Source organism: the organism of the source record quoted next (genome assembly GCF_019968985.1).
Source record: "MAG: Porospora cf. gigantea B chromosome Unknown PgB_NODE_73_length_46896_cov_129.992, whole genome shotgun sequence".
NCBI classification, from domain to species: domain Eukaryota; phylum Apicomplexa; class Conoidasida; order Eugregarinorida; family Porosporidae; genus Porospora; species Porospora cf. gigantea B.
Window position 1 is genome coordinate 23,233 of NW_027179238.1, and position 23,664 is coordinate 46,896.

At 55.4% G+C, this 23,664-nt stretch overlaps 11 protein-coding genes across 18 annotated transcripts; 6 read left to right on the forward strand and 5 right to left on the reverse strand.

Annotated features, from left to right (window-relative positions):
- Nucleotides 1-50: 50 nt before the first annotated feature.
- KVP17_001501 (uncharacterized protein) lies at nt 51-2,713 on the reverse strand (the record flags this gene model as incomplete). Its single annotated transcript, XM_068516951.1, has 2 exons — nt 51-428; nt 467-2,713. The coding sequence occupies 2 exons, from the start codon at nt 2,711-2,713 to the stop codon at nt 51-53; spliced, it is 2,625 nt and encodes an 874-aa protein (XP_068372060.1).
- Nucleotides 2,714-3,314: 601 nt separating this feature from the next.
- On the reverse strand, nt 3,315-8,488 carry KVP17_001498 (uncharacterized protein; the record flags this gene model as incomplete). Its single annotated transcript, XM_068516948.1, has 2 exons — nt 3,315-7,388; nt 7,415-8,488. The coding sequence occupies 2 exons, from the start codon at nt 8,486-8,488 to the stop codon at nt 3,315-3,317; spliced, it is 5,148 nt and encodes a 1,715-aa protein (XP_068372057.1).
- A 327-nt stretch (nt 8,489-8,815) lies between these two features.
- On the forward strand, nt 8,816-9,151 carry KVP17_001513 (uncharacterized protein; the record flags this gene model as incomplete). Its single annotated transcript, XM_068516966.1, has 1 exon — nt 8,816-9,151. One exon carries the CDS (start codon nt 8,816-8,818, stop codon nt 9,149-9,151), a length of 336 nt encoding a protein of 111 aa, XP_068372075.1.
- A 2-nt stretch (nt 9,152-9,153) lies between these two features.
- On the reverse strand, nt 9,154-12,498 carry KVP17_001489 (uncharacterized protein; the record flags this gene model as incomplete). Of its 4 annotated transcripts, XM_068516931.1 has the most annotated exons (7): nt 9,154-10,377; nt 10,439-11,821; nt 11,850-11,942; nt 11,970-12,069; nt 12,099-12,304; nt 12,333-12,451; nt 12,480-12,498. In XM_068516931.1, 7 exons carry the CDS (start codon nt 12,496-12,498, stop codon nt 9,154-9,156), a joined length of 3,144 nt encoding a protein of 1,047 aa, XP_068372040.1. The 4 variants fall into 4 exon arrangements, with proteins under 4 accessions (XP_068372040.1, XP_068372041.1, XP_068372039.1 ...); XM_068516932.1 differs by lacking the exons at nt 10,439-11,821; nt 11,850-11,942; nt 11,970-12,069; ... (1 more) ...; nt 12,333-12,451; nt 12,480-12,498 and having other exon boundaries at nt 9,154-10,338; XM_068516930.1 differs by lacking the exons at nt 11,850-11,942; nt 11,970-12,069; nt 12,099-12,304; nt 12,333-12,451; nt 12,480-12,498 and having other exon boundaries at nt 10,355-11,311.
- KVP17_001512 (uncharacterized protein) lies at nt 11,466-11,678 on the forward strand (the record flags this gene model as incomplete). Its single annotated transcript, XM_068516965.1, has 1 exon — nt 11,466-11,678. The coding sequence occupies one exon, from the start codon at nt 11,466-11,468 to the stop codon at nt 11,676-11,678; it is 213 nt and encodes a 70-aa protein (XP_068372074.1).
- A 58-nt stretch (nt 12,499-12,556) lies between the features above and the next one.
- KVP17_001507 (uncharacterized protein) lies at nt 12,557-13,588 on the forward strand (the record flags this gene model as incomplete). Its single annotated transcript, XM_068516958.1, has 2 exons — nt 12,557-13,191; nt 13,231-13,588. The coding sequence occupies 2 exons, from the start codon at nt 12,557-12,559 to the stop codon at nt 13,586-13,588; spliced, it is 993 nt and encodes a 330-aa protein (XP_068372067.1).
- Nucleotides 13,589-13,684: 96 nt separating this feature from the next.
- On the forward strand, nt 13,685-15,295 carry KVP17_001486 (uncharacterized protein; the record flags this gene model as incomplete). 2 transcript variants are annotated; one of them, XM_068516923.1, is made up of 1 exon in its annotated part: nt 13,685-15,295. In XM_068516923.1, one exon carries the CDS (start codon nt 13,685-13,687, stop codon nt 15,293-15,295), a length of 1,611 nt encoding a protein of 536 aa, XP_068372032.1. The 2 variants fall into 2 exon arrangements, with proteins under 2 accessions (XP_068372032.1, XP_068372033.1); XM_068516924.1 differs by having other exon boundaries at nt 13,709-15,295.
- Nucleotides 15,296-15,486: 191 nt separating this feature from the next.
- KVP17_001497 (uncharacterized protein) lies at nt 15,487-17,909 on the reverse strand (the record flags this gene model as incomplete). 2 transcript variants are annotated; one of them, XM_068516946.1, is made up of 2 exons in its annotated part: nt 15,487-17,838; nt 17,880-17,909. In XM_068516946.1, 2 exons carry the CDS (start codon nt 17,907-17,909, stop codon nt 15,487-15,489), a joined length of 2,382 nt encoding a protein of 793 aa, XP_068372055.1. The 2 variants fall into 2 exon arrangements, with proteins under 2 accessions (XP_068372055.1, XP_068372056.1); XM_068516947.1 differs by lacking the exon at nt 17,880-17,909 and having other exon boundaries at nt 15,487-17,619.
- Nucleotides 17,910-18,098: 189 nt separating this feature from the next.
- Nucleotides 18,099-19,916, forward strand: KVP17_001509 (uncharacterized protein; the record flags this gene model as incomplete). The annotated part of the gene is made up of 1 exon (XM_068516961.1): nt 18,099-19,916. One exon carries the CDS (start codon nt 18,099-18,101, stop codon nt 19,914-19,916), a length of 1,818 nt encoding a protein of 605 aa, XP_068372070.1.
- A 62-nt stretch (nt 19,917-19,978) lies between these two features.
- KVP17_001508 (uncharacterized protein) lies at nt 19,979-21,351 on the forward strand (the record flags this gene model as incomplete). 2 transcript variants are annotated; one of them, XM_068516960.1, is made up of 2 exons in its annotated part: nt 19,979-20,873; nt 20,900-21,351. In XM_068516960.1, 2 exons carry the CDS (start codon nt 19,979-19,981, stop codon nt 21,349-21,351), a joined length of 1,347 nt encoding a protein of 448 aa, XP_068372069.1. The 2 variants fall into 2 exon arrangements, with proteins under 2 accessions (XP_068372069.1, XP_068372068.1); XM_068516959.1 differs by having other exon boundaries at nt 19,979-20,932.
- On the reverse strand, nt 21,265-23,138 carry KVP17_001505 (uncharacterized protein; the record flags this gene model as incomplete). Of its 2 annotated transcripts, XM_068516956.1 has the most annotated exons (3): nt 21,383-21,412; nt 21,466-23,074; nt 23,107-23,138. In XM_068516956.1, 3 exons carry the CDS (start codon nt 23,136-23,138, stop codon nt 21,383-21,385), a joined length of 1,671 nt encoding a protein of 556 aa, XP_068372065.1. The 2 variants fall into 2 exon arrangements, with proteins under 2 accessions (XP_068372064.1, XP_068372065.1); XM_068516955.1 differs by lacking the exon at nt 23,107-23,138 and having other exon boundaries at nt 21,265-23,034.
- Nucleotides 23,139-23,664: the final 526 nt, after the last annotated feature.

Consider the following 23,664-nt stretch of genomic DNA (forward strand, 5'->3'; position numbering starts at 1 on the left):
AGCTATCGCACAAACCATAGCGTCAATAGCGCCACTAGCTATTGGTTACACTACCCCCGGCACTTTTTCTGGTTCAGCTTGGACACAAGCTGCGCGTTCTGGCGGATTAGGGGATCAGCGGCGGCACTGCCTTTGCTTGTTAGAACCATAAAGGGAGCCCATACACTGATGTCCCGATTGAACTTGGTGTCGTAAAAGCCGCAAGCGTCCATCGCCAACCCCAATGAGTTGGTTAGCGTGGCGTCGGTTAAGTCGTCACAACGTGCATTCCACTCAAGCAGGAATAACACGCTATCCTGAGTGCTCAGCAGCTCGGAAGGACGATCCTGAAAGGACATCAGAAAGTTCGAGAAGATCACCGGGCAAACTTCTCGTATCTGATTAATGAAGTCCTCCCACTCCTGCTCCTCGCGCCCGTAGAGGTCAAGCTGCAACACATGAACAAACGTGAATCTAATATCCTTACAGGTTTAACAATTCCCGAGACGTTGTGGATAGACTCCGAAATTCGGGGCAGTATGACGCTAGCCTCGGGTCCCAAGCAGACGATGAGGCTCGCGACTGTAGTCAGCGTTTTCGCAAGCACCTGCCGTTCGTGAAGAGTGTCCACGGAGCAGGAGGCAATAATGTTCAGCAGCAGCTCGGTGCATTGCCGTGCATGATGCTGGAAGTCAGCTCCAAGAGATCGAGCCATGTCGCCGCACAAGTCGATGCAGCTGTAGGTAAAGGAGAGATCTGTGGTGTCTGTAAGGCCGGCATTGATCAGAGCCACCAGGTTCGGTCCTGCAATCTGGGAGAATTGCCCCCTGACAGCGGTACAGATCGCAGATACAGCCATCATGGCGTCACTTGCGGCGACTGAACGAGTGCCCTGAAAGTTAATGGACGCCACCGACACAAGTAAACTCATGAGGTGGTTGGCGATTTGCATTATCTGTGGTCCGATGTGCACTATGACAGCGTAGAGGATAGCGCAAAAGTCCTGTTGGGCATGACAGGAATCGACGGTGGGTGGGACACTGAGCGAGGCCTCCAGATGCTTCATATAGTTCAGGGCGAGGTACTCCACATCTTTTCTCTGATCAGACCCAGTGTGAAGAATCAGACACGCAAGGCTCTCCGCAGCCTGGTTGCGGAGGTCAGATTTCGACGCGTCCGGTCTCATGACGGCCTCGTTCAGATAAATAGTGATGTCGTGGAAGTGAGGGTCCAGCGGAGTCTCGCCGCTCGTTTTGGCGAATGCCCGACAACGGACAGCCATATGGTAGATGATAGTGCATATGTGTACAACCACACGGGGCTCGTCCCTGTTGGTGTTGCAGAGCACGTCCACAAGCTTGGGCAAGTGCATCTTAAAGATCGCTTGTGGGTGATACTCAGCGATTCGGCTAATGGCCCAGGCAGTGGAGTCGCGAACCTGCACGCACGGATCGCTCAATGAGGTGCAAAGGGCGTCGAACGATTGGTCGATGCAGCCTGCAAGAGCCATGGAAGAGGGACCCTCCATTACAGAGGCGAACACAAACATCGCGGCATCACGGCGGACCCACTGGCTCTGACTGAAATGCGCGTTGACGAAGGAAATGCATGGTTCCAGAATGTCCTCCTTGAGGAGACGCGCCAGATGAACTATGCATATGCCGGCCATTTTCTGTACACTCCACTCCTCGGGGTCTTCCTCGGCACGCGGCTTCAACAAGCACTCAAACACAGCGGGGAGAATGACTCTGTAGGACTGCGTGCAGATCAAATTCTGCGGCTCGACGTCCCCTTCACTGTCGTTGAGAAGACGAAGCTCGGTCTCGGCAAGGGTGATCCAAAACTCCAAAGCTGCTACAGTCAGCCTCTCGGACACACTTTCCGAAATAGCCTTCGTAGAGAGGCTACCGAAGGTCTGAATGTAAGGGGATAGGGCGCTGTAATACTCCTCCGAAAATGTAACGAGACACGCCCAGCCAACCTCGGACACCTCCTCGTCAGGGCTTGTGATTAGGTCCAGAATTCCCTTGTTCACGAACGCGTCTCGAAAGCTCTCGTCCTGCACGAGGTCACTCAGGTGCATGACGCTCTGCAGAAGGGCGGAGCCCGCCCCGAGTCGCACCTGTCGGTCTGGATGGGCGATCTGAGGGACAACCAGCTGCAACAGGCCTCGTGTCAGCCCCTCGCCAAGGGCGGCAGCGTTGCCCCCTGAGTTCATGAAGAGGTTCTTGTTCTCCTCAAACGTATACTCAACTACCTTCAAAGCCACAACTCTACTAGTGGCGTCGTCGTTCACTGTTTGCTGTTGTAGCCGCTCATTGAGCAAGTGGATCAGCTCGGGCCAGCCGTTTGTGTCACCTGCTAGATCCATTCGGGATATCATGGAAGCGGCTTGGCAGGCAGCGCTTCGTGTTGCCAATGATGAGGAGCCAAGTCCATCGAGGATATTACGCTTGATCTCAGCCCGTGTTTCGTCCGACGAGTGCAGGTACTTGGTCCGTCGAAGCGCATCGAATTTCTCGCTTCGACCGCTGACGGCATTCTTCAGAGCCAGGGCAGCCATTTGGCGGCCTTCGTCAGGCACGGTTGTGGATCCAAGGATCCGGGACGCTTCCAGAATGTACTCCGGGTAATTTTGCTCCTCAAACTGATGCAGCGTTTTTTCTGCTTGGCTCCTTGAGAGCGGGTCCAGGCTCGCGAACGCGGCCTGCAAAACCGGAAGCAGTGCTGACATCCCTAATTGTCGAATTATAGGGGTGCCGTCAAGCCAAACATAACATTAGGGGGAAATCGTCCCATACACGCACCACTGTGAAGGCGACATGGTAGTCACGATCCCATGGGTCCCTCGCTTAGCCAGGTGCCATACGGCGTCCTGAAATCTATGTTGACGGCCAGCTGAGTGACACGGCCAGAAGATGCTGCCCTTGTTGAGCGGCAGTGCCTTCGAATGCGGCCGGAGCTTGCACTCGTCGGATGGGGACGCGAAAAAAAATCGGCCCTGGATCCAGCCGTGCTCTGCGGCGCACGTAAGAGTACTCGGTCCCAGAGGGCATGAAAAGAGTGCGAACACAGTACATATTCGAGATTGGATCACTATGCGACGTCCTGACTGACGGAAGTCCTCCGCTGCTGTCTAGGCGCTCACTTTACCATTTCTCCGCCACCCTAGCTTGGGCATATCTTGAGGCAGTCTTCTCTGATTGGTCCTTTGGTGTACCGAAGGGGATGCTCCTCGAAAATGATGCAGCGTATTTTCGGCTTCAACTCCTTCTGAGCAGAACGCAACTCCTGCATGCTGACAACCCTTTTAGTCAAATTATTGGGGGTGCTTCTCAAGCATGACGGTAGGGGGAAATCGTCCCATACACGCACCACTGCGAAGGCGACATGGCACTGTAGAGCGCCGTAGCGGCCCCCTCAGTCTCGGTGTCTTCCAACTCGGGGGCGAAGCGCAGCTCGCTCTCCTCGCTTAGCCAGGTGCCGTACAGCGTCCTGAAATCTATGTCTGCCCGGGACCCATCCACCTGCTGGAAGGTGCCCTGTGTGAAGCAGACCACTTGACGTTTGACCAGAAGGCACACTTTGTAAGTTCCACAAGCCACGTCATCTACGTCCTCCACTAGTATCTGTGTTGGCCTGGGTATGATAACGCTCCCCAGAACGGAGTCCTTCATCTCTCCCCAGCAAAAGGCGACTGTTCCACACAGAGCAACAACGCAGTGCAGGCCACCCACGAGCTTCGTCACCTGCAGCGGAACATCCCGCCAGACCTGCATGACTGTTGGCTGGCGCAAGGGACCTCGACCACACCCCGCCTGACCTTTGTGGTTTCGGCCCCAAACCACGACCCGCCGATTTTGAGACACGACTAGACTGGCGGACCAGGCAGCAAGGATCGCCTGCGCTTTGTAGTTCCCAAGAGACACCGTTTGCGGCGTGAAGTACTGTCCCGGCATCCCGACGAACCCAGGGTGCCCCCATGTGTAAACGGCGTCGGCCACTGCCAGCGAGTGGTGGAGACCCACCGACAGCAAGCTCACTGCGGAAAGAGACACCTGCGTGGGAGCGGCCACCGAACGCTGCAGCGGTCCCGTGCCACACTGGCCGAAGGTGTTGTCGCCCCAGGCGAAGAGAGCCCCCGTGGCTGTTAAGGCCATGGTGGTGTCGGAGCCGCACTGCACGTCAGTGATGGGTACCAACAGGCCCAGGGAGAGTATACCAGGCGTCTGCCGACCTTGCTGACACAGCCCATTGCTGCCCCAGGGAATGAGCAGGCTCTGTAGACAAGGACGCTGCAGCGGGTCTGAATGTGGCCTGAGGAGTTCTATCAACGCGCAGGCGTGGTTGAGGCCACAGCCCAATCTGACCAGCTTCATACATGGAGGGTTTCGCCTGAGTGCTTCGAGGTCGAGCGGCGTAGCGGTGATCAGCCAGGACAACAAACGCGTTGTGTCATCGGTTTGAAGGTCCGCGACCGAGGGCAGGATCCTGCGGATCCGGTCCACAAGCGTCCTCACCAGTCCCCAACCGCCAGGAAGCACTTGTAACTGGTCGTTGGCTATCACCTGCATGGCCGACAACGTCTTTGAATGGTAAAAACCTCCAGCACACCGTAAGCACTTATTCAGTGGCTCTAAAAAGCGCGCGTCGATCTCCTTGATCGACCTGAGCATCTTTGGACGCACGAGACGGGGTATAGCAGGGGCAGTTGGCAGCTCTGTGGCCACCAGCGCTTGCCGTCCTCGCCACCAACGCTGCACTGTCGTGGCCGCGTCTCGGTGGCGCTGGAACCGAGCACGTTTCACCTTAGCATGTGCCCAGGCTGCGAGCCTGTCTGCTGTTCGGACCAGCTCCAGGAACTGCTTCCTGCACCAGAAACATTTGAAGTGCTTCTGAATGGTGACTGCCGCGTCCTGGCGCATGGCGTTGTGTCGTAGAATGCCACGCGTCGGTAGGCTGCGATCGCGTACAGGCAAGCACTTCAATAACAGGACAGCATGGACCCTCTTCTGCACTATTACCACCAGTGACCTCAGCGACGCCAACGTAGAGTAGAATCGCCAGTTGTAGTACCCTCGCCAAGCCGACTGAATCGCCACCGCGGCCGCAACGGCGGTGCAGGGGGGTGCTTCCTGCGGTCTGCGTAGCTCGGAAATTGCCAGGTACCTCCAACCTGCCATACACAGCACGGTGGCTGCACACTGTCGCATCCGCCGGAGCCGACGCCTGCCAAGTTCGAGTTGACTGGCGACGCCTCGCCACCATCGTTGAATGACTGACGCAGCCTCGTGCTGGAGTTGGATGACGTAGCGGACGCGTTTCTCATCTTCGTGTATCTTTCGCTTGTACGTGACATGTGAGCCTCGGACTCCAGCCAAGTAGGCCAGAAGGAGCGACATCCCTGTGAATATTTCGTAGAGGGAGCGCTCTCTCTCGAACTGAGCCAGGGCCCTGATGCTGCGCAACCTTGACTGCATTCGGAGGACGCCGTTGGCGAGTTTGTTCTTCAGTCGTCGTTCTGGCAGGCTAGCCACAAGGGCTCGGAAGCCACACCGACTGAACAGCGCCAGTTCCTCTGTCTGTTGACCCAGACAGGAACATAGGACATCGTAAGCCTCGTTGGTGAGCATTACTCGGGATTCGCCCAATCTGTAGGCCTCCTCAGGCACGCCCAGCAACTGCAGGAGAATCAGGCACCTCTCTCTGACCGTCGGCGCCGTGGCCAGCGCTCTCTGTGCCTTCCGCTCTGCTTCGCTTTCGGTGCTGGGCAACAGTACACTAAACGTGGCCACGAATGATTCCAAGGGCAGCCCTTGCGGCCAGCCGCGGCCAAGAAGCTGGAGTAACACATGGATCTTCCATCCTGAGAGCTGGTTCTGCAGGAACTCGATGTCAAACTGCCCATGAGAGACCTCCTCCCCGGGCACGACTCCCAGAACGAACCACATCGCATTCAGCTTGACCTGGTTGAGAACGGTCTCGAAGTTTTGGAGATAGAGGTTGGGCCAGTCGTTGTTCTGGAAATTCGCGAAGGCTAGAGGGTCGAAGGCTGCCGGGTTGCGAGACTCGATAAGGTCGCCTGGCAGGTCACTGCTGACCGGGGCGAAACGCAGCACGTCTTGCTGAGTAATCGCAGGGATAAACAGGTCGTACGGATGTCCAGGCGGAAGGTAGAGATACTCTTGAATGAAATCTGTGGTTTCAGCCGGCACCGGCAAGCTGCCCACCAGCTCTGGCGGGAGCGAGAATCCGTAGTGGCCTTGGATGTCCGACTGTACGAGCATCCGCTGGGCGTCAGGTGGTTGTCGAAGCATCGTTGCCGCCTCCTGGAATGATTTGAAGTCGTATCCCTGGACAATTCCAAATGAGTGCTCGAATTCGAAATACATGCCTTGGGAGCTCTCCGAAAATCTAACTTCCTGAGTGTCCGTATGAGCAGCTTGGAACCTCTGCCAGACATCCACTAAGCGTTGCGTACGGGTTGACGGGGGCGGGGCCTCCTCGGTTGGCGCCCTCTCGGGCTTCTGAGGCGGGGCTTTAGACTGATCTTTTCGCTTTGTTTTGTACATGTCCAACCTCGGAATCTGCGCCTTCTTGCCGTTTACCTTCATTGCAGAACCATGGGAGGAATCATGCAGGAACTGAACAGAGGACTCCTCCTCATTCTCGTCTGGCTCCGCGTCTCTAGCCGGTCGCAAAGCTCTCCGAATTTGCTCACGACGCATGAGTCGGCGAGGGGGAGGGTTTGCCGTCGTCACTTGCTGAAGGTCTTCATACATGGTTAGCAGGCCCCGCTGCGGGTCGTCCAGGATGTCAAGCGTGTGGAACGGGTTGGAGTGCAGGTCTACTTCCGGCGGAGTGAACCCCTCTGCCCTGTACATGTCCACCTGCTGGATGATTGCGTAGTAAAATAGCGCGTGGACATGCTCCAGTGCAAACGATTTCAGCAGAGATGGCAAGCTCTGCATTCGTTTTCGGGGTAGTCGACCATACCCCGGCACAGCTACCAGGTTAAGAGAGACCCCATCGTCTTCGACTTGGTCCGCTTGAGGTTCGGTCTCCTTCATTTCCTTGGCTTTCCCTTTTCTTGTCGAATCGACCATCGCCTCGTCATCTGAGGAGCTGCTCGACAATGACTCGTCGGCGACAGAAGAACTAGGAGCACCGAATGTCTCAGCCATAAATTGGGCACCGTCGTCGGTCCTGCCAAACCGAGTGCGAAACATCTCGGATGGCACTGACTCGGGAGAGGTGCCGAGGTTCGCGAGTGCAGGCTCCACCGCCTGGAGTAGGCGCATCATGGCGCTGGCGAACAGCGTTATACTCAGGTTGGCGAAGCTATTCTTGTTCTGATTCCACAATTGGAGGAGCTCATACTCGGATGGGAGTCCGAGAACTCGACATATCTGTGTTAACATCTCTGCTTCCTTACAGTTAGGAAGACGTTCGTAGATGCCATCTTCGCCTGGAGCTCCTCCAGACAACCGCAGGCATGCGACCTGCGAACGGCGTCCAGCAGAGCGCTGGCAACAATCAGGCGGAGGAGCGCCATGACGTCTTCAACAGGCACTGACAGTTGGCAGCAGCTCTGGCAGAACTTGCTAAGGGCTTCAGCGTGCAGTTCGCCGTCTGTGATGGCACAGCTCGGCAGAAACTGGAGCGCGGCCTCGGCGTCACAGACGTCCAACGCCACGCCCGCTAGGAAGGGCAGCTGTAGCACGAATCCGTTCAACACGTGGTAGACGATGTTGGGCAGCGGCTCCTTCTCCGCCCGGAACACTGAAGACATGTGTGCCCAGTCTGCCAACACCAGGCGCAGACGCAGCCCCTTGATCAGGCCTTGTTTGCAGAGCCCCACTCGGCAATGTAGGCCAGAAAAGGAATCGAACGTGTCATCAGGGAAGCTGAGCTGCAAGCTCTTGATGATTCGGTAGGCGGCGTCCATCTTTGCGGCAGCAAACCTCAGCCTTGTGTCGTCCCCCCGACACTTGTAGAAGATCGAGAACTGGAGAGCCTGTAGACAGTTGAAAGTTGGGTTGGATCCCTGCGGACCATTGAAGAAGACGAATTGATCCACTCCCTCGTGCACGCACACATCTATTGCCTGTCGAGTGATGAGGTACACGTGTGGCTCCAGCCCCACCAGGGCGGACGTCGCGTAGCGCTGCACTGCGTCTGGCGCGAACAGGTCTAGAAATCGGTAGCAGTGCGCCGAGATCACAGTTTGGTCGCCCACAGATGTGAAGGGATGTCCGCGCTCGAAGCGACTGCTGATGTGCAGGGCCAGCGACTCTGGGTCCGGTGTGGGGACGTCCCCAAGCCGACGGCTAAGTGTTTGGTCCACTGGTCGACACGCGTGCTGCTGTACCACTTTCCGGCGACCGTCGACGCCTTTCACTTCCACCAACCCCTGGCCGACTCCGGAATCTGTGACTCGACCCACTTCCCAGAAACCCGTCTCCGAATCTAGAATCCAGTTGAACTGACCTGGCTGTGACCAGATCATTCTTCGAATTTGCTCTGCTTTATTTCGAGTGCATCTGTCATGAAAGTCGAGGATGCCATGAAATATCGACGGACGCTGATTGGTGGCGTCTCCGTCAGTGTGTTCATCAGCTTAGCTCACGACAGACGCCCGGACGTCAACGCATCCGATGTGACTGAGGTTAGGACGACGTCAAATTAAACAACGAAACATCGAAGATCTCCCAACCAGGCGCTCTGCACCGTGCCAGATCTCGCCGCTGCATAGGAAGACTGTGACATCCGCTGGTTCGTGGGAGAACAGAGTGGATTTTCGAATATTTGTGTTTTCATAAACAAATTTCCTGAGATGCACTGCGCTTACCAATCTTCGCAGCAGCTTTTGCCGAGTCTTGTAGCCGTGGCAACCTCCGGGACCATAACATCCCAACACACCCTGCCTCGCGAGTCCGACGCCGCAGAGCAAGCGTCGCGCATTCTCCGACACATGATCCGCGGAGTGTCGAACCTAGAGATGGCACGCTTTCTGGAATCCTACATGGACTACCTGGAGTCTGCCACGGAGTACGACGACGACGACGACGACGAAGTTCTCGCCGATGAAGACTCAGACGATGATGATTCGGAGAGAGAGGCAAGGATAATGTCCATGCTTCAGAGGCTGGACGACGAAATGTCAGAGTAGTGTCATGCTTCTTGAATCGTGGGTAAAAGATTCTTGTGTAATTCATGCTTGTGAGACGCAGATTTTCGCTTGATCGTCAGCCAACGCACAAGAAGAGCCTGGAGACAGGCCGTGGCACCCCACGCGCCCAGCAACTGCCACTCAGAGAAGGCACTCATCAGGTTTACGTTCAGCAGCAGCACCAGCCCACTGACAAGGCCGACAGTGCCCGATAGTTTCCCCAGGTGCTCTCCATTGAAGGTCTCGGCCATGAAGGTGAACTTCGTGGTGAAGATAGACGAGCTCGCAACGACGTAAACCGCTCCAGAGATGGACGACGCGATTGGATGGCCCGCGAAAGGAAGGATCAAGAACAACAAGTTACAAGCATTCAGAATCTGGCAAAGCAACAGGGAAGGCAGCGGTCCGAGCAGCAGCGCCCAGACCGCCTGGGTGGGCATCAGCCAGCCAACCATCGAGGCAACGTTAGTGCCGCAGGTGACTCTCAGATTCGTGTAGTAAGCGTTGTACAACATGATGCACAAGCAGTACCAGATAGTGAATCCCACGGCTTCCCCAGTCAACATGCACTCAGCGAACGATCGGAATGTGGTCGAGTGCAGGACAGATACCTTGCGAGGGAGAAGATACCAATAAACGCATATCGGGAGCAGGCAACCGACGAGGTATCCGCGAAGGACGATGGCGAAACTTGCGTCAAGGTACTCGGAGGCCCGCTGCATCAGAGGCGCAACGATGGTGGCGCAGTTTTGGGCGGCAACCGTAAGGCTCAACATCAGATTCGCCTTGTCGGGGTATACGTCAGCGAGTGTCATGGCCGGAAGGGACACCAGATTGGTGGAAGCTCCAGCAATGACGTGACCCAGATACAAGGATGGCGGGGTCTCCAGAGAGATCATGCCGTAACCGAAAAGGAAGGAGAGCTCGCCTAGCACAGCAGTGACCAGAGGGCCGAATGAATCGTAGGACAAGCCGGCCAGCGCCGCAAACGAAAATTCGGCGCTGGACCCAAGGGTAAAGAGCGTGGCGAGTGCGCGGTCCTGTTCCATACATCGCTCTTCCGCAGCGCACAGGTCAGAGAAGACTCCGTCACGGACGAGCATCTGAGACCATGGTTGCCATCCATAGTAAATGCATGAGGTCGTGACGAGAACTGTTGTGTACACGGCAGCGGTCAAGTAGTACATATTCGAGATTTGATCACTAAATCGAAGGCGAGTATCTGTCTGGGAAGACAGGACTCATCAGAGACCCCAACGAGTGGGGGCTCATGTCTATGGCATCGACACACGAATATGCGCGTCGGTTGACTGGGGACTGAGGCACAGTCAGGTCTAACAGGTCATCCAGCACAGTTCGGACATGCTCAAAGACCTCAGGATCCAACGCGTACTCAGCCACGGTTCGGCTCAGTGTATCGATAGACCTGGCTAGAGTGCTGTGGACCTGAGAGGCGTGGGTAGTTGTCACGCTGGGGAACACGCACCAAGTTTCGTTGGCTGCGGTTAAGAGTGCGTTGTTCAACCCAGCGCTGGTAAAAACGCCCTTGATGTCGTCAGTGGTAGTAGATCGTTCCGCAAACTGCACAATCTTTTCCGGCAAATGACGCTGTAGTACTGTATTTAGCACTGATGTGTGAACAGGCCGCACTGATTTGAAATCAGGCATGTTGCAGTGGCCTAAAGGGGTGGCGTAGTGCTTATAGGTTGACAGGAAGGCACCCGATGACGTCAGAAAATACACATGCGGCGCCAGTTTTCCCAGATTACCAGCCCAGACCGCGGCGAAGTAGTAGGGATCAAGACAATGCGATATATCGGGACTCAAGGTCTGCGGTATGGGCGCTGCAGCCGCCCATCCCGCAACCAACGGCACGATCTGGAAAAGGCCCGACTTCACCAGACATGGGATGTGCTCGCGCTCCAGCACGTCAAGCAGCATGCCGCGACCCTCTCGACGGGCCATGCTGAACGCCACCATCAGGCTGGACTCGTCGCATATAAACATGACGCGCTCTCCTGGACTATCGGCGAAAACGCCTTCAGACAACAGCCTGTTCCAGACTCCCATGGTGACTATGGATGGCCTGCCTGGGAGGCCCAGGTTGTCATAAAAGAACATGTCCAGCAACGCGCTGGGGTCAGCAAATACGTAGGTCATTTTCGGAGAGCACGGCGAGTTGAAGGGCGAGAGACCTCGAGGAGGAGCTTCTTGCACCCCCTCTTGGCGAGTGTGCTCTCGTAGACTCCGTTCGCTCGGCTCAACCGGCCTGCGAGGCGCCCGCGACGTCCCCGTCTTCTTCACATCCACTGAGATGGCAGGCACCTCCTTCGCTGCTCCCTTGCCGTTGACCTTCTTGGTGACCGGACTACCATCAGGCGTGCTGTGCGACTTTAACTTCTGCTTCCGAAGGGCGTACAAGTGGAAGAGCGGCGTCTGGTCCGGTGTCTTGGCGCTGAACTTGCACCGCGTTGGGCTGCACTTTACATCCTTCTGTGTCTTGTGGGTAGCGAAGCAAAAGGCCTGACAAGGCGTTGCTGATGTCCCTGGTGCACCTACAAAAGACGGGCGTACCTCCTTCAACGTGGACTGAATCTCATCAAAGATCTCTGCCGGCTCCCATTGACCCAGATTGTGTTCCAGTCTCAACCACGTCGGAACGTAGCGCTCCTGCGTAAACGTGTCCTCCGCAGCTCACCTTTATTTTCATGGGATACAGAAAGATTCTCTCTCCGCCGGCAGAGGTGACGCTTGCCCTCAAAAAACCCTTCAGCAATTCCACAATGCCAGCCTAGATTGGCGCCTTCCCCCACCCTACCCGAGACAATTGGTTGTGTGACAGGTGGAGCTCGCGCAGACTGAAGGCGTGCTCGAGTTCAACGAACCGTCCCAGCCGTTGAGACGCTGCATCGGTGAGTCTGGATAACCCTCCAGCCTAGTCCCCTACTGATTTTTGTACAGCTTCAGTGTCGCAACCATGACTCGTTCATCGCAGGAAGCCAGCCAGTCCATCAATTCCTCCACGCTTGAGTCTGTCAACCTGTTGTCGGAGAGATCCAAAGAAAGGATAAAGCTGTCCGTATTGGGTCGAAGAAAGTCTGCCAGGTACTCTGTGAGCACACTCATGTGCGTGTTCCACCACGGTCCTGTTGACTGCGTGCGAAGAGAGCCAATCACGCACCGCCAGCTCCACCCTCAGCTCCTGCCACGGGTCTGTTGTACGCTTTCGACCCAGAGGAGTTGGTGGACGACATGTAGACAAGCGGACGCCTTTCTTCAGCAATTCTATTAGGTGGTCCGCTGCTTCCGCCTCCTCCCTTTGCCTCACGTGGAGATTGGGGTACCATTGGGAAATGGGGTTTATACAGTCAGCCATGACCAGGACTGTGCACCATTACTTCGCTGATGCACATTGGAGCGAGCCCTCTCACTAGAGCCCTGATCAGTGTTCGAGCGGCCTCTGACTCTCCGATCAGCATTGCTGAATCCTCCAATGCCTCGTCCTGTGTCGGAGTTCCCCCACTCTTTCGTACAGACCGCGAGTTCATTCCGCGGGCTCTCGAGAGCAGCTTCTCCCCGAAAGCCCGCCGGGCCGGCGACTCTCTGGCCCGACCAGATCGGCGAACGCCCTGCGCAGAACCCACCCGTGTGCAATCGCCCGCCCACCAACGACCTCCAGAGCAGACCCCGCCTCACTCAGCGACTGCCACCTCGGACATCTTCATCACTCCACGACCACTACCGGCAGCCGACCCACTAGAGGAGCCGCCTCTCGAACCCCAGAAGAGTGGAGGGGACATAGAGGCGGCCACGTTCCTGCCTCCAGACTTGCACGCGCGGGAAGGCCATCCCGTCTGGCGGTTGGCGAACTGCGCTGCAGCTGGAACGCTTATAACGGTCAACTGCATAGATCTCCTTTCTTTTCTGAAGATGCAGCTGTTTGCCGCAGAGGTCATGTGCCAGACGGTGCTGTGCTGCGTAGCTGCCTTCCTGCTGCTCATGGAGTGTCGTGGCGCGTTCAACCAGGAGATTAGACAGCAGTAAGTGGCTTAACCGTAACGGTTCATCATGCGTTCCAGAGTGGAATTCGTGTGCCCTGCCTGCCAGTGGGTCGGAACCAAGGGCGCAATACTGAGTTGTGTGGGTCTTTTGGGGTGTCTGTGCTCTGTCCGAGGGTCAGCTTTCGTTGTGGCCTCCAGTTCCGCGTGCCTGGTCGGTTTGGTCGGCACCATACAGGGAGCAGCTTCACTGGAAATGGCTAGCTGCGAACGAGATTCGAGGCAGTCGGCAGTGGTGTCCGCAATCCACGAGGCAGGAGACGAAATCACAGAGGCTCTGCAGGATTTCTTAAGCCGCCTCTTTGCCCCGCAGCGTCAAGCGTCCTTCGACGCAGAAGACTACTATTTTCGTGAGCACACAACTACCAGTAGTGAGTGAACATGCATGTCACACGGCGTCGTGCACGCTGTCGTGACTTCCGCAGGGCGTGACGTGACAAGTCTTGGACAACTGTGAAAAGCCGTATTTGTAGGTATGAATGGACCGCTAGGCTCATTGATGGAGCAGGCCCCAGCCCTAGACGAGGAGGTGACCTGCCATATCTTTCCCCGAAATTGGACTGGAGTGGTGCCCTGCCAAGCCTCCATCGAAACTGAGACCAGACGGGTCCAGGGTCAGCTGCTCGAGGCGCTGGACGGGCACCTTTTCGCCACTGACGTGCCTGTGTTGCAGCACACTGTGCTAGACCAGGTCGATTGTCTGCAGGTGCGTTTGCGTCTAGGGGATCATGTACCCGATGAATGGTTGCTGGTGCACTGCCTGCGCAGCATATCCGACGTGTGGTTCACCGTCGCCGACTCGGATGGTGACTTCTTATTGGTTGCGGCGGCTGACGTGCTGCCCCAGTGGTTGACGGACGCATATCAGGCTAAGGGGCGGGTTTTCTATTCGCTCAGCTCAGTGTTGGTTATTCCCCCGTCACTGAAGAAGGACGCCCCTCCCCTCTCTACTGGGTTGCAGATGCTTGTCTACTTTGAAGAAGAGTGCGCAGCTGAGGGGCATAGCGCTTCCAACTGCTTGACGACTGTTTTCGCTAACCTTAGCGAGAGCATTGCTTCGTTTACAGACGCGGATGTCACCTTCTGCGGCCTGGGTATGCTTCGCGTCCCCGCAGTGCTGCCAGGAGGTCTGGCCAGTCTGGTTTCGGCTTACCCGTCTCTCGTTAGTTTGGCGTTGCAGTGCCTGCCTCCAGTAGACGGCGACATGAAGTGCTCGGACAGATTGTACTCTCAAAGAACTGGACGCGCAACGGTTCCGGGGCCTGCATTCAACTTCCAGCGAGCACAGCGCGCGTGCGAGCTTCCCAGTGCGTTCTCCGTGGGCCCACCAATCTTGGAAGGCCCTCTGCCGCCCCCGATCATCACTTACGTGCGGATGACACGCTTCCAGTTGGCACGTCTCAGCGGTCTGCGCGTCTCCTTACCTCTGGCCTACACGGGGACGCGTTGGGGTGCCGCGCTGCCGACGCCAACAGGGCAGTCAGCCGCTTCGAGGGGTGCCAAGCTGGCTTACGGCCTGGAGTGCTGTTTCCGGGTGAACTCGTCCAGCTACCTGCGATTCCTCGTCCCTGACGAAGGCGCTCAATGCATCCCAGAGGACACCCAGTTTCGCGAGGCGTTCACGCGCCTGTACTACGCACACCTCGGAGATTCCACGCCAGCGGCGGAGTCGCTGTCACTGCATGACGTCAACCCCCAGCTCCGAACTGATTGGCTCGTTGTGGACGGGGAGCAGGTTGCCAGCAGATTCACGGATAAGAACTGTGATCAACTGAACGACCCGTGCTGGATGGACAAACTGGAACGGCGTCTTGGCCAGGCCTCGGAATTCGTTGACGACGAGAGCAGTGACGAGAGCTCCGACCTTTACGACAGTGAAGAAGAGAAACGTATGCGCGACCTGTTCACAGCGTTGGATGACAACCTTGCGTCGTTAACCTCCAAGCTGAGCCGCGTAGATCTGAGTGACGCCGCCCTGCTGGAGGAACATGTCGGTCAGTCGCTTAAGGCATCAGTGGCGATGGAGGAGGCTCCAGGCGCGGGTCCTGGCAGTGTGCTGCTTCGGACTATGATTAGTCGCAAGTGAGATTTATTTGTCATAATGATTTTTCTTCAAATAGAAAGCCTATTTGTAGGATTAGCTTACCAAGCTTTTCACAAGCTTTTCACAAGTTTTCACAAACGTTGAGACGTGTGTACACATTTAGTAAAAGGTGACTGCTACCTATGAGCGGAAGTCAAAAGAACACAATTATTACATTCACCTAAACTATGAACTCACCAAACATTGCAAACGGGGCGGCTCTGGAATCGACCGAGCAGCTCGATGTTTCGTAGTTTCTCTCTGGTAGGCGCCGCGCCACGCACACGGGACTGGCACTGATGGATCTCAAACCACTGTGGGAAATTCTGTACCATGCCTTTAATCCTCATAGAGCCGCTGGCATGCGGATCCGAGAGGAGGTGGTGATAGTTGAACGCGTCGGTGCCTACCTCGCACCACTCATAGGACAGAGCGTGGAAGAACAACTCAGGAATCGTCAGATCCAGGCCGGGGAAGGGCTTCACCTTCTTCTCCTCTTCGGACATCTGGTCCAGCAGCGCCCTGAAGGCGGTCTGGGAACCGGCGTTGTCAGCGAGGTTCTCACTCAACGAAAGGAACCCATTCAAATACTGGTCAGTGGCGCGCCCTTCAGGGTCGCGAATATGCAATCCATATTGCGAGTACTGGGTGTCGACACAGTGCTCCACAGAAGAGAAGTTCTTTTCGGCCTCAGGGCTCCACCAGTCGACGAGTTTACCGGCCTTGCTGTAGAGGCGGCCTTGGTCATCGAAGCCGTGCATCATCTCATGTCCGATTGTCTGCCCCATGCCACCAAGAGAAAGCGCCAGCCGGACGAGTTTCTCGATGCGAGGCGTGGTTTCGTCCCAAGAGAAGAAGAACGGCTGCACAGTAACTCCAGCGGGCAGAGTGAAAGTGTTCTCCGAGGGTTGGTACATGCCGTTGACCGTGCAAGGGGGGAAGTCCCAGTTGGAAAGGTCACGGGGCAGACCTTCTCGACCAAAGGCGTACCGAGCTGCTCCCTGCAGAGAATTCAGGAACTTCTGAACGAAGGGAACGTTCTCGTCAAGTACATCGTGTGCAAACGAATCCTTGGCGTCTATTTTGCCGATGCCGTAAAGCTCGGAGAACTTCGCCGTGCTCTGCTCCTCGTTCAGGAGCCACTCCGGATAGCCGATATTCATGGTCATGCTGCTAATCTTCTCCACCGCGAAATTTTTCGTCTGCTCATCCATCCACCAAGCCGACTTCAACAGCTTCGTGAACGTAGATCTCATTATCACGGCGACTTCCTGCGCGGCCCTCTTGGCGGTGGCGAAGTCGGACGTCTTGATGAAGCCTCGGGACAAGATCCAAGGTAGATGTTTCTCGGCTTGCAGGCGGCACTTCAGCTCGCGGCTGAGAGGAGAGGCGCCAGTAGCTCTCGACTTCCACGCCTCTGCGGTCCGCCGGAAGTCATCGGTAAGCGTGAAGGCCACTTCGTTAAGAACCTTTAGCAAAGCAAAATCCTTCAACGTCTGATCCGGCGTGTTGGCAAGTACCTCTTTCAGCTTAGCCCAGTAGGTGGTGGAGCCCACGAGAAGATCCGTATCGTCCATCCATTGCAGCACGTCCCCGACATCTCTTCGAACAACGTCTCTGACAGTCCCGAACAGCGGTAGCTGCTGCTTCAGAGCTGCCCACTTGACATGAAAGTTGGACGTACTGGGTCCGTGGTCGGCGTCTGGGCTGTTTCCGGAATCTCGGAGCATCTTCTCCAAAGCTACGGCAGCTACGGCGCGGTCATGAACGCCTGTTGTTGGCAGTTGCAGCGCGTTGAGAAAGTGGGTTAAGAGAGATTCGAAATGGTTCTCCAGCGACGTCAGTTGGGACTGGTTGTCATACATTGGATAGGGGAGGGTTAGCTTGGCAGTGTTGAAGATGAATCTTTGGTTGGCTGTGTTAGCGTCATGCTCAGCAAAGTTTAAAGGGTCCGGAGTCGCTTCCGTGTCGTAGAATACGCGGAACCCGTGAACGGCCATCGCACCTACAGTCTCTTCCAGAGAGAAATCAGCATTCGGATCAAGAAACGGCAAGGCTTTCATCAAAGCAGCCACCGACCCTTTACCGTCTGCCAAACACGAGGCATTATAGCACGCTAGATACGCGTCCCAGGAATCCCCAGATTTCTTGGCCGTCTCACAAGAAAACTTATTGAGGACCTCGAAGTCACGTTTGAATGTGTCTTCCCAGCCGGTAGAAAATCCTAGAGTGTACAGAGCTTCGGTCGCAGGAAGGTCGTAGTGCCCATGCCACGTGCCACAGAAATACTCATAAGGCCGAGTGCAAGGATCACTTGAAAGGTTCATGGTTGTATCGATTCTCTCCCTAATGACGTCACACGTGGGCGAGCTGCACACCAGGTTCCTGTCGAGAGCCGCCACTGGCGTCGCGGGGTGACTGCCGATGGCGTAGTACGCCAAAGCGCAGACGGTCACGATGGAACCTACGGTTGCCAGGCCGTACAGGCCCTTGCGAGGAGCCGTAATGGTTGTCGCAGGAAGTGCGCCAGCCGCTGCCTCTGGTCCCTGAAAACCAGTTAGAACCCTCAGCAGGTAGATTGACTTACCAGAAGAGGCTCCGTGTTGATTCCAGACATGGATGTGATTTATGCGCTAAACCTTGATGGCTTTACCAACTGTGGGGTTGAATTCCGAAACTACAGACAATTTGGGAGCCGATTCTTTGGTGGTGGCTTCACACTAGTCATTGGTGGATTATCCGTGGAGCGGGCATGCCCCACATTAGTAACGAAATTGAGCCAAATCTCCTGATTTCTGACTGTGCCATGGATCTAGATTGCGTCACGAACCCTGAGGTGCGTTGTCGCATAGAAGAATGGATTCGAGTGGACTGGCGGCAGCAGTCTGAGCTGAGTGAGTTGCTCAAGGATTACGCCGCCAACGAAGATGAACTCAGGGCTCGGTTCATTGGCGACTTGGAGTTCGGAACTGCTGGGCTTCGAGGACGTATGGCTACTGTTGGGTTCAATCGAATGAATCAAGTTACTGTGTTGCAGGCCACTCAAGGTATCTGTGCTTACTTACAAGAACGGTTTACATCGGATGACGCCTCCTCACGAGGCGTGGTCGTAGGCTTCGACGGGCGACACAATAGCAAGAGCTTCGCTCATCACGTTGCTGCTGTTTTCCTTGCGAAGGGATTCAAAGTTTTCCTTTTTGGAGATGTTACTGCTACGCCACTCACTCCTTACGTTGTACAGAAGAAACGTTGCCTGGTTGGAATTCAAGTTACCGCCAGCCACAACCCGAAAGATGACAATGGTTACAAGGTCTACGCCGACAATGGAGCGCAGATCATCCCACCGATGGACCGCGAGGTGGCCGCTTTGATCCGCGCCAATCAGAAAATGTGGGACGGAGTCGGCGACCTGCTGGACGATTCTGGCTTCCTCAAAAACGCGGCCGCGACGATCAATCTCTACGATTACTGCATGGGCGAGTATTTCACGGACATGTCCACGGATTTGCTAGTGGAGCCCCAGCGTCTGCAGGCTGCGAAGGACACGCAGTTAAAGGTTGTTTACACCGCCATGCACGGGGTTGGATACCCGTGGGTCGAGAAGGTGGTGGATGTCTGCGGATTTCCGAAAGCGCAGTTCTACGCTGTCAAGGAGCAGCAATGGCCGGACCCCGAATTCTCAACGGTTGCTTTTCCGAACCCTGAGGAGAAGGGAGCGCTGGATCTCGCGATGGCACTTGCTGAGTCAGAGGGTGCCAGGGTTGTTGTAGCGAACGACCCCGATGCTGACCGATTCGCCTGTGCAGAGCAGCAGGCTGACGGTAGGTGGCACGTATTCCATGGAGACGAGCTCGGCTCGCTCTTTGGACATTTTGGACTGCAGAGAGAGCTCGAGAATGGTTCCAAACCTGAGGACCTTCTCTTCATCTGCTCAGCTGTCTCCAGCAGAATGCTGCAGAAGATTGCGGAGTCTAACGACGCGAAATTCCTTGAAACCATGACTGGGTTCAAATGGATGATGAACTGTGCTTTAGAGCACACTCCTGCGTTGAAACCAGTGCTGGTGTATGAGGAGGCGCTCGGTTACGCGAACTGGATCGGCTGTCCAGACAAGGATGGCATTTCCGCCACTGGAATGTGGCTTCAAGAGGCGGCGCGCATTTACAACAATGGGGGTACACTACTTGGAAAATTGCAGGAGCTACGACAAAAATATGGGTACTTCGTCACCAACAACTCCTACTTTCTCTGCTACGACAATAACGCGATCAATCAGCTGTTCGCAGCGTTCCGCAACAATGGCAAGTACGCAGAGAAGATTGGCAGGTTTTCCATCTCTCGGATTCGCGACTGCACGACCGGATACGACAACGGGGAGCCTGACAATATGTGCACCTTCCCCTTAACCCCCTCTGCCAATATGATCACCCTGTTCTTTGAGAATGGGTGCGTTTTGACTGTAAGGACCAGTGGCACAGAACCTAAACTCAAGTGGTACGCTGAGCTGAGTAAACCGCAAGAGGAGGAGGCTCGTGAAGAAGTCGACGAACTCGTCCAGAGCTTCGTGTCTGAAGTTTTGAAGCCCGATATATACCCGCTCCACGCGCCCGGTGCTAAGTGTTAATATATAAATCCTCATAGGCAACACGCACACATGCCCAGTATTACGAAATTTTGTGTGTTATTATGGGGTGTACTAATAGCACGGCTAAGGTTCCTCGGGCCAACAAGGATCAGAAGTACATAACTAAGAACGCATCCGACGACTGGTCCGACGATGAGGCCCCAGACCTACTCCAACAGACGTCGAAAATCGAAAACCAGCACCGACGACGCCTGTCCGTCTCCACCGTGGACGGCGGACTCCCAAAGGCAGTGCTGCAATCGCAGATACAGAAATCCATGGAGATCCATAAGGCAAAGCAGCAGGACGCCTCGCCATGCATCGAGGCGCCCGGTTGTGGGTCGCCTTCTCGCAGAACCTCCATCACGTCGTTCCAGGACCCAGCCATGCAGTTGGTAGATCGTTCGAGGAACATGATAAAGGACGTGACTCTGCGCATGCTGCATGACCTGTTTCCCGAGGCCGAGCACTATGCAATATTTGGATCCCCAGCCAGGTCCGTTCAGCGCGGATTCGACTCGAAGGTGGAGGTGGTGGATGGTGTAATGCCGTCCGATAAGCGTCTTCAGGACATAGGCGTTGGATTCGCCTGTAAGAAGGGCCTGAAACCTGAATCCCCGAATCAAGACGACTTTTTTATTCTCCGAGTTGATGACTGGTCCATGTATGGTGTTTTTGACGGTCATGGACCTTACGGTCATGACGTCAGCGCATTCGTGCACAAGACCCTACCGTTTTTAATCATCTCAGACCCCCTATTTGAGACGGACTTACCTGCTGCCCTAAAGAAGGCCTTTCGAAAGGTGCATCATCTTTTGGAAGCGGCCGCCGAGCAGCCTGACAGTCTGTTCGATTGTGCCCTGTCCGGGAGTACTGGCTCAGTCGTGGTTCAGAGAGATGGGAAAATTTACGTGGCGCATGTGGGCGATTCTCGGATCGTGATGGCGCAAACGACCAGTGAGTTGGAGCTGACGTCCACACAGACATGCCTGGGAAGTATAAAGCCGTGTCCCTGACTCAAGACCACAAACCAACGATACCAGAAGAGAAGAGTCGGATCGTAGCTCGAGGAGGGGAAGTCCGTCGACTGGATGGGGACATACCACACCGCGTATTCATTCGGAATCGGCTGTATCCTGGACTCGCAATGTCTCGTGCTCTGGGGGATCTGGTTGGTTCAACTATCGGCATTATTCCTGACCCCGATATTAAGGTGGTCACGCTGACGGAAAAAGACGCGTTCGTGACTGTTTGCTCTGATGGAGTCTGGGAGTTTATTAGCAACCAAGAAGCCGTGGACATGCTCGGCCAGAAAGGCCCGTCGCACGTACAAGACGCAGCTGACATGCTAGCGTACGAGTCTTGGCGCCGATGGGTTGAGGAGGAGGTCAACGTCGTCGACGACGTCACCAGTGTCGTTTTCTGGATGAAGTAACTTATTGAATTCGTTGGCTGTCGGAGGATTATTAATGAGACGTGAAGTCGTAGAGGGGGTGCTGAATAACACCGGATCAGTGGGTGTTCGCTCTTGCGTTGGAATGAACTCGACACCCAGCAACTTCACGTTGGAGTAGTTGGGGTAAGCAGGCCGGCAACAATCGAATGCCGACTTCTTCTTTTCATGGTACACTTTGACTCTACGAATGTATCTTACCTTCCGGCACGGCAGCACCGCTTTCTCGACGATCTTCACCTTGGTGCTGTTTGCCAACACCTCTGCGCATTCCAGAAGATGGATTGCGTCCTGACACATGGCTTCCTTGTTGGCGACCAGCAGTCTTGCCTCAGCGAACAGCTGTTGGTGCTTCAGGATTTCGGTTGGTCCTTCTAATTGCAGAGCGGACAGCCACGCCTCGAACGACACGTTTCCGTTTTCGCCGGCAACTTCCATGATCTCTTCAGCTTCGTCCACGTACTTCCTGACGGCAGGCCTCCGCTCTACGGCACTCGCGTAAGCCTCACAGAATTTGGATATCTCGCAGGCGGTGTGCTCCACCATCGCTCGCGCTTGCTCGAATTCAGTTAATCCTGCAGGCTTGGACGCGGCGAAGCCCCCGTCTTCCAGGCTGGGCTCCTCCTCCTCAAACTCCGGAACGTCCTGCAACATAGACTCCCGCCTTCGCCTGGGGGCGGGGACGTACTTCCGCGTGAGAGCTGCCACCTGTAGCCGCGCCGCTCGCGTCTGCTTCTGTGAGGATCCCGCCGCCTGGGCTGCTCGAAGGGCTTCCATCCGCATCATAATCCGGTCGAGGATGGTGACTTGTACAGATCGCAGGACGGGGTCCTTGCTCGTTAGGAACAGCTGGTGCGCGTTCTGCGCCTGCAGCAGCAAGGGCTCGTACATGTCACTAAAATCCTGACTGTCGCCTTCCATCGATGTTTTTGTGTTACTGATGTTATGGAAAACTTGCTCTACAGATGCCATAGCCTTGTCATAGTCCCAGAAGAGGACCTTCACCATCACACGGGCAACCTGAACGCCATCTCGATTTGAGATTATGCACTTTCCCGCGATTCTGTCCACTGTTGGTCTCGGTGCCCTCAAATCTACGGCGGAGATTCCAAGATTCATGTCCTCCAAGTCGAAGAGATCGATAACCACAACCCGAGAATTGGGCTCAAAGTCAAAGAGGAATGCGTGGTCCACGCTGCCCTCCTGCCCAGCGGCGGCGCTCGGCATCGCTTCTCCATTCTGAACGTCACTGCCGTAGTGCACGCGAAATGTTGTCGCAGGCAGGTCGCTCATTGGCTCGATGGACTTGATGTAGACGGAAACGTGGGTGGTGCTGATGGCGGAGGGACGCATTTGATTATACTCGACAACCACGATGCCGTGAGGGGTGGTGATCGTGAGCCGTTGAACTTCTTCCGACACGTTTCCGAAGTCGAGCTCCAGAACGTGGAGCACGTTGCCAACTGCGTCGCAAAGATCAAAACCTGCAACGCTATCCTCGTAGGCGAAGTTGAACGCACTGTAGAATTTACCTACACCCTCAATGACCTGCACCACAGTAGTGTTAACCTCACGAGTGCCATACCGCAGGTGCGCACAAAGCCACTGACCCTCCAGCTTGCCAGCGCGCGCAATACACACTACCGCTATATGAATTCCCTGCATCTTTAAAGTGGCATTACTACATTCCTGTAGTAACGCCAGTCTGAGGACTGTCCCCCAGCGTTGAGAACCTACACTACGATAAACAAACCATCTCCCGTTAACATCGCTGTTATTTGAAGTGTGCCCTTCGACATGTCTGCATTGGACTACGAAGACGGTGAGGATGACCAGCACTCTTGCAGGTCTACATACATTTGTCCTCAATTTCGAGCGGCACGGATGACTTTGGGTGTGAGGGTGAGTCTGAGCAGGAACAGTCCTTTGGACTATCAAAATCTTGTTCTGCTTTAAGTCGTGGGTTAAGTGACAGAACATTTATTACCGTGGTTGTCGCGTTTCATACAGAGAAGTCTGCATCTCTACTGCGATCTGACAATCCCGTAATTACTTCTCAGCGCCATAAACACAAAAGTGTCGATCCACTTTTTCGTATATTAATGCTGAGCCCTCGGTAGTTTGTAACGTAGACTAATTAAACGCTTGCACGCTAGACCGCAATTAATCAACCTCCTCCATCTTGGACAGATCCTCGGCGTTCGCCTCCACCTCCTCAAGAGGGGGAAGGTCATCCTCAACCACAGCGTCGTCCTCCAAAGCGAGGCCAAGCTTCACCATGCGGTGGATACGGTT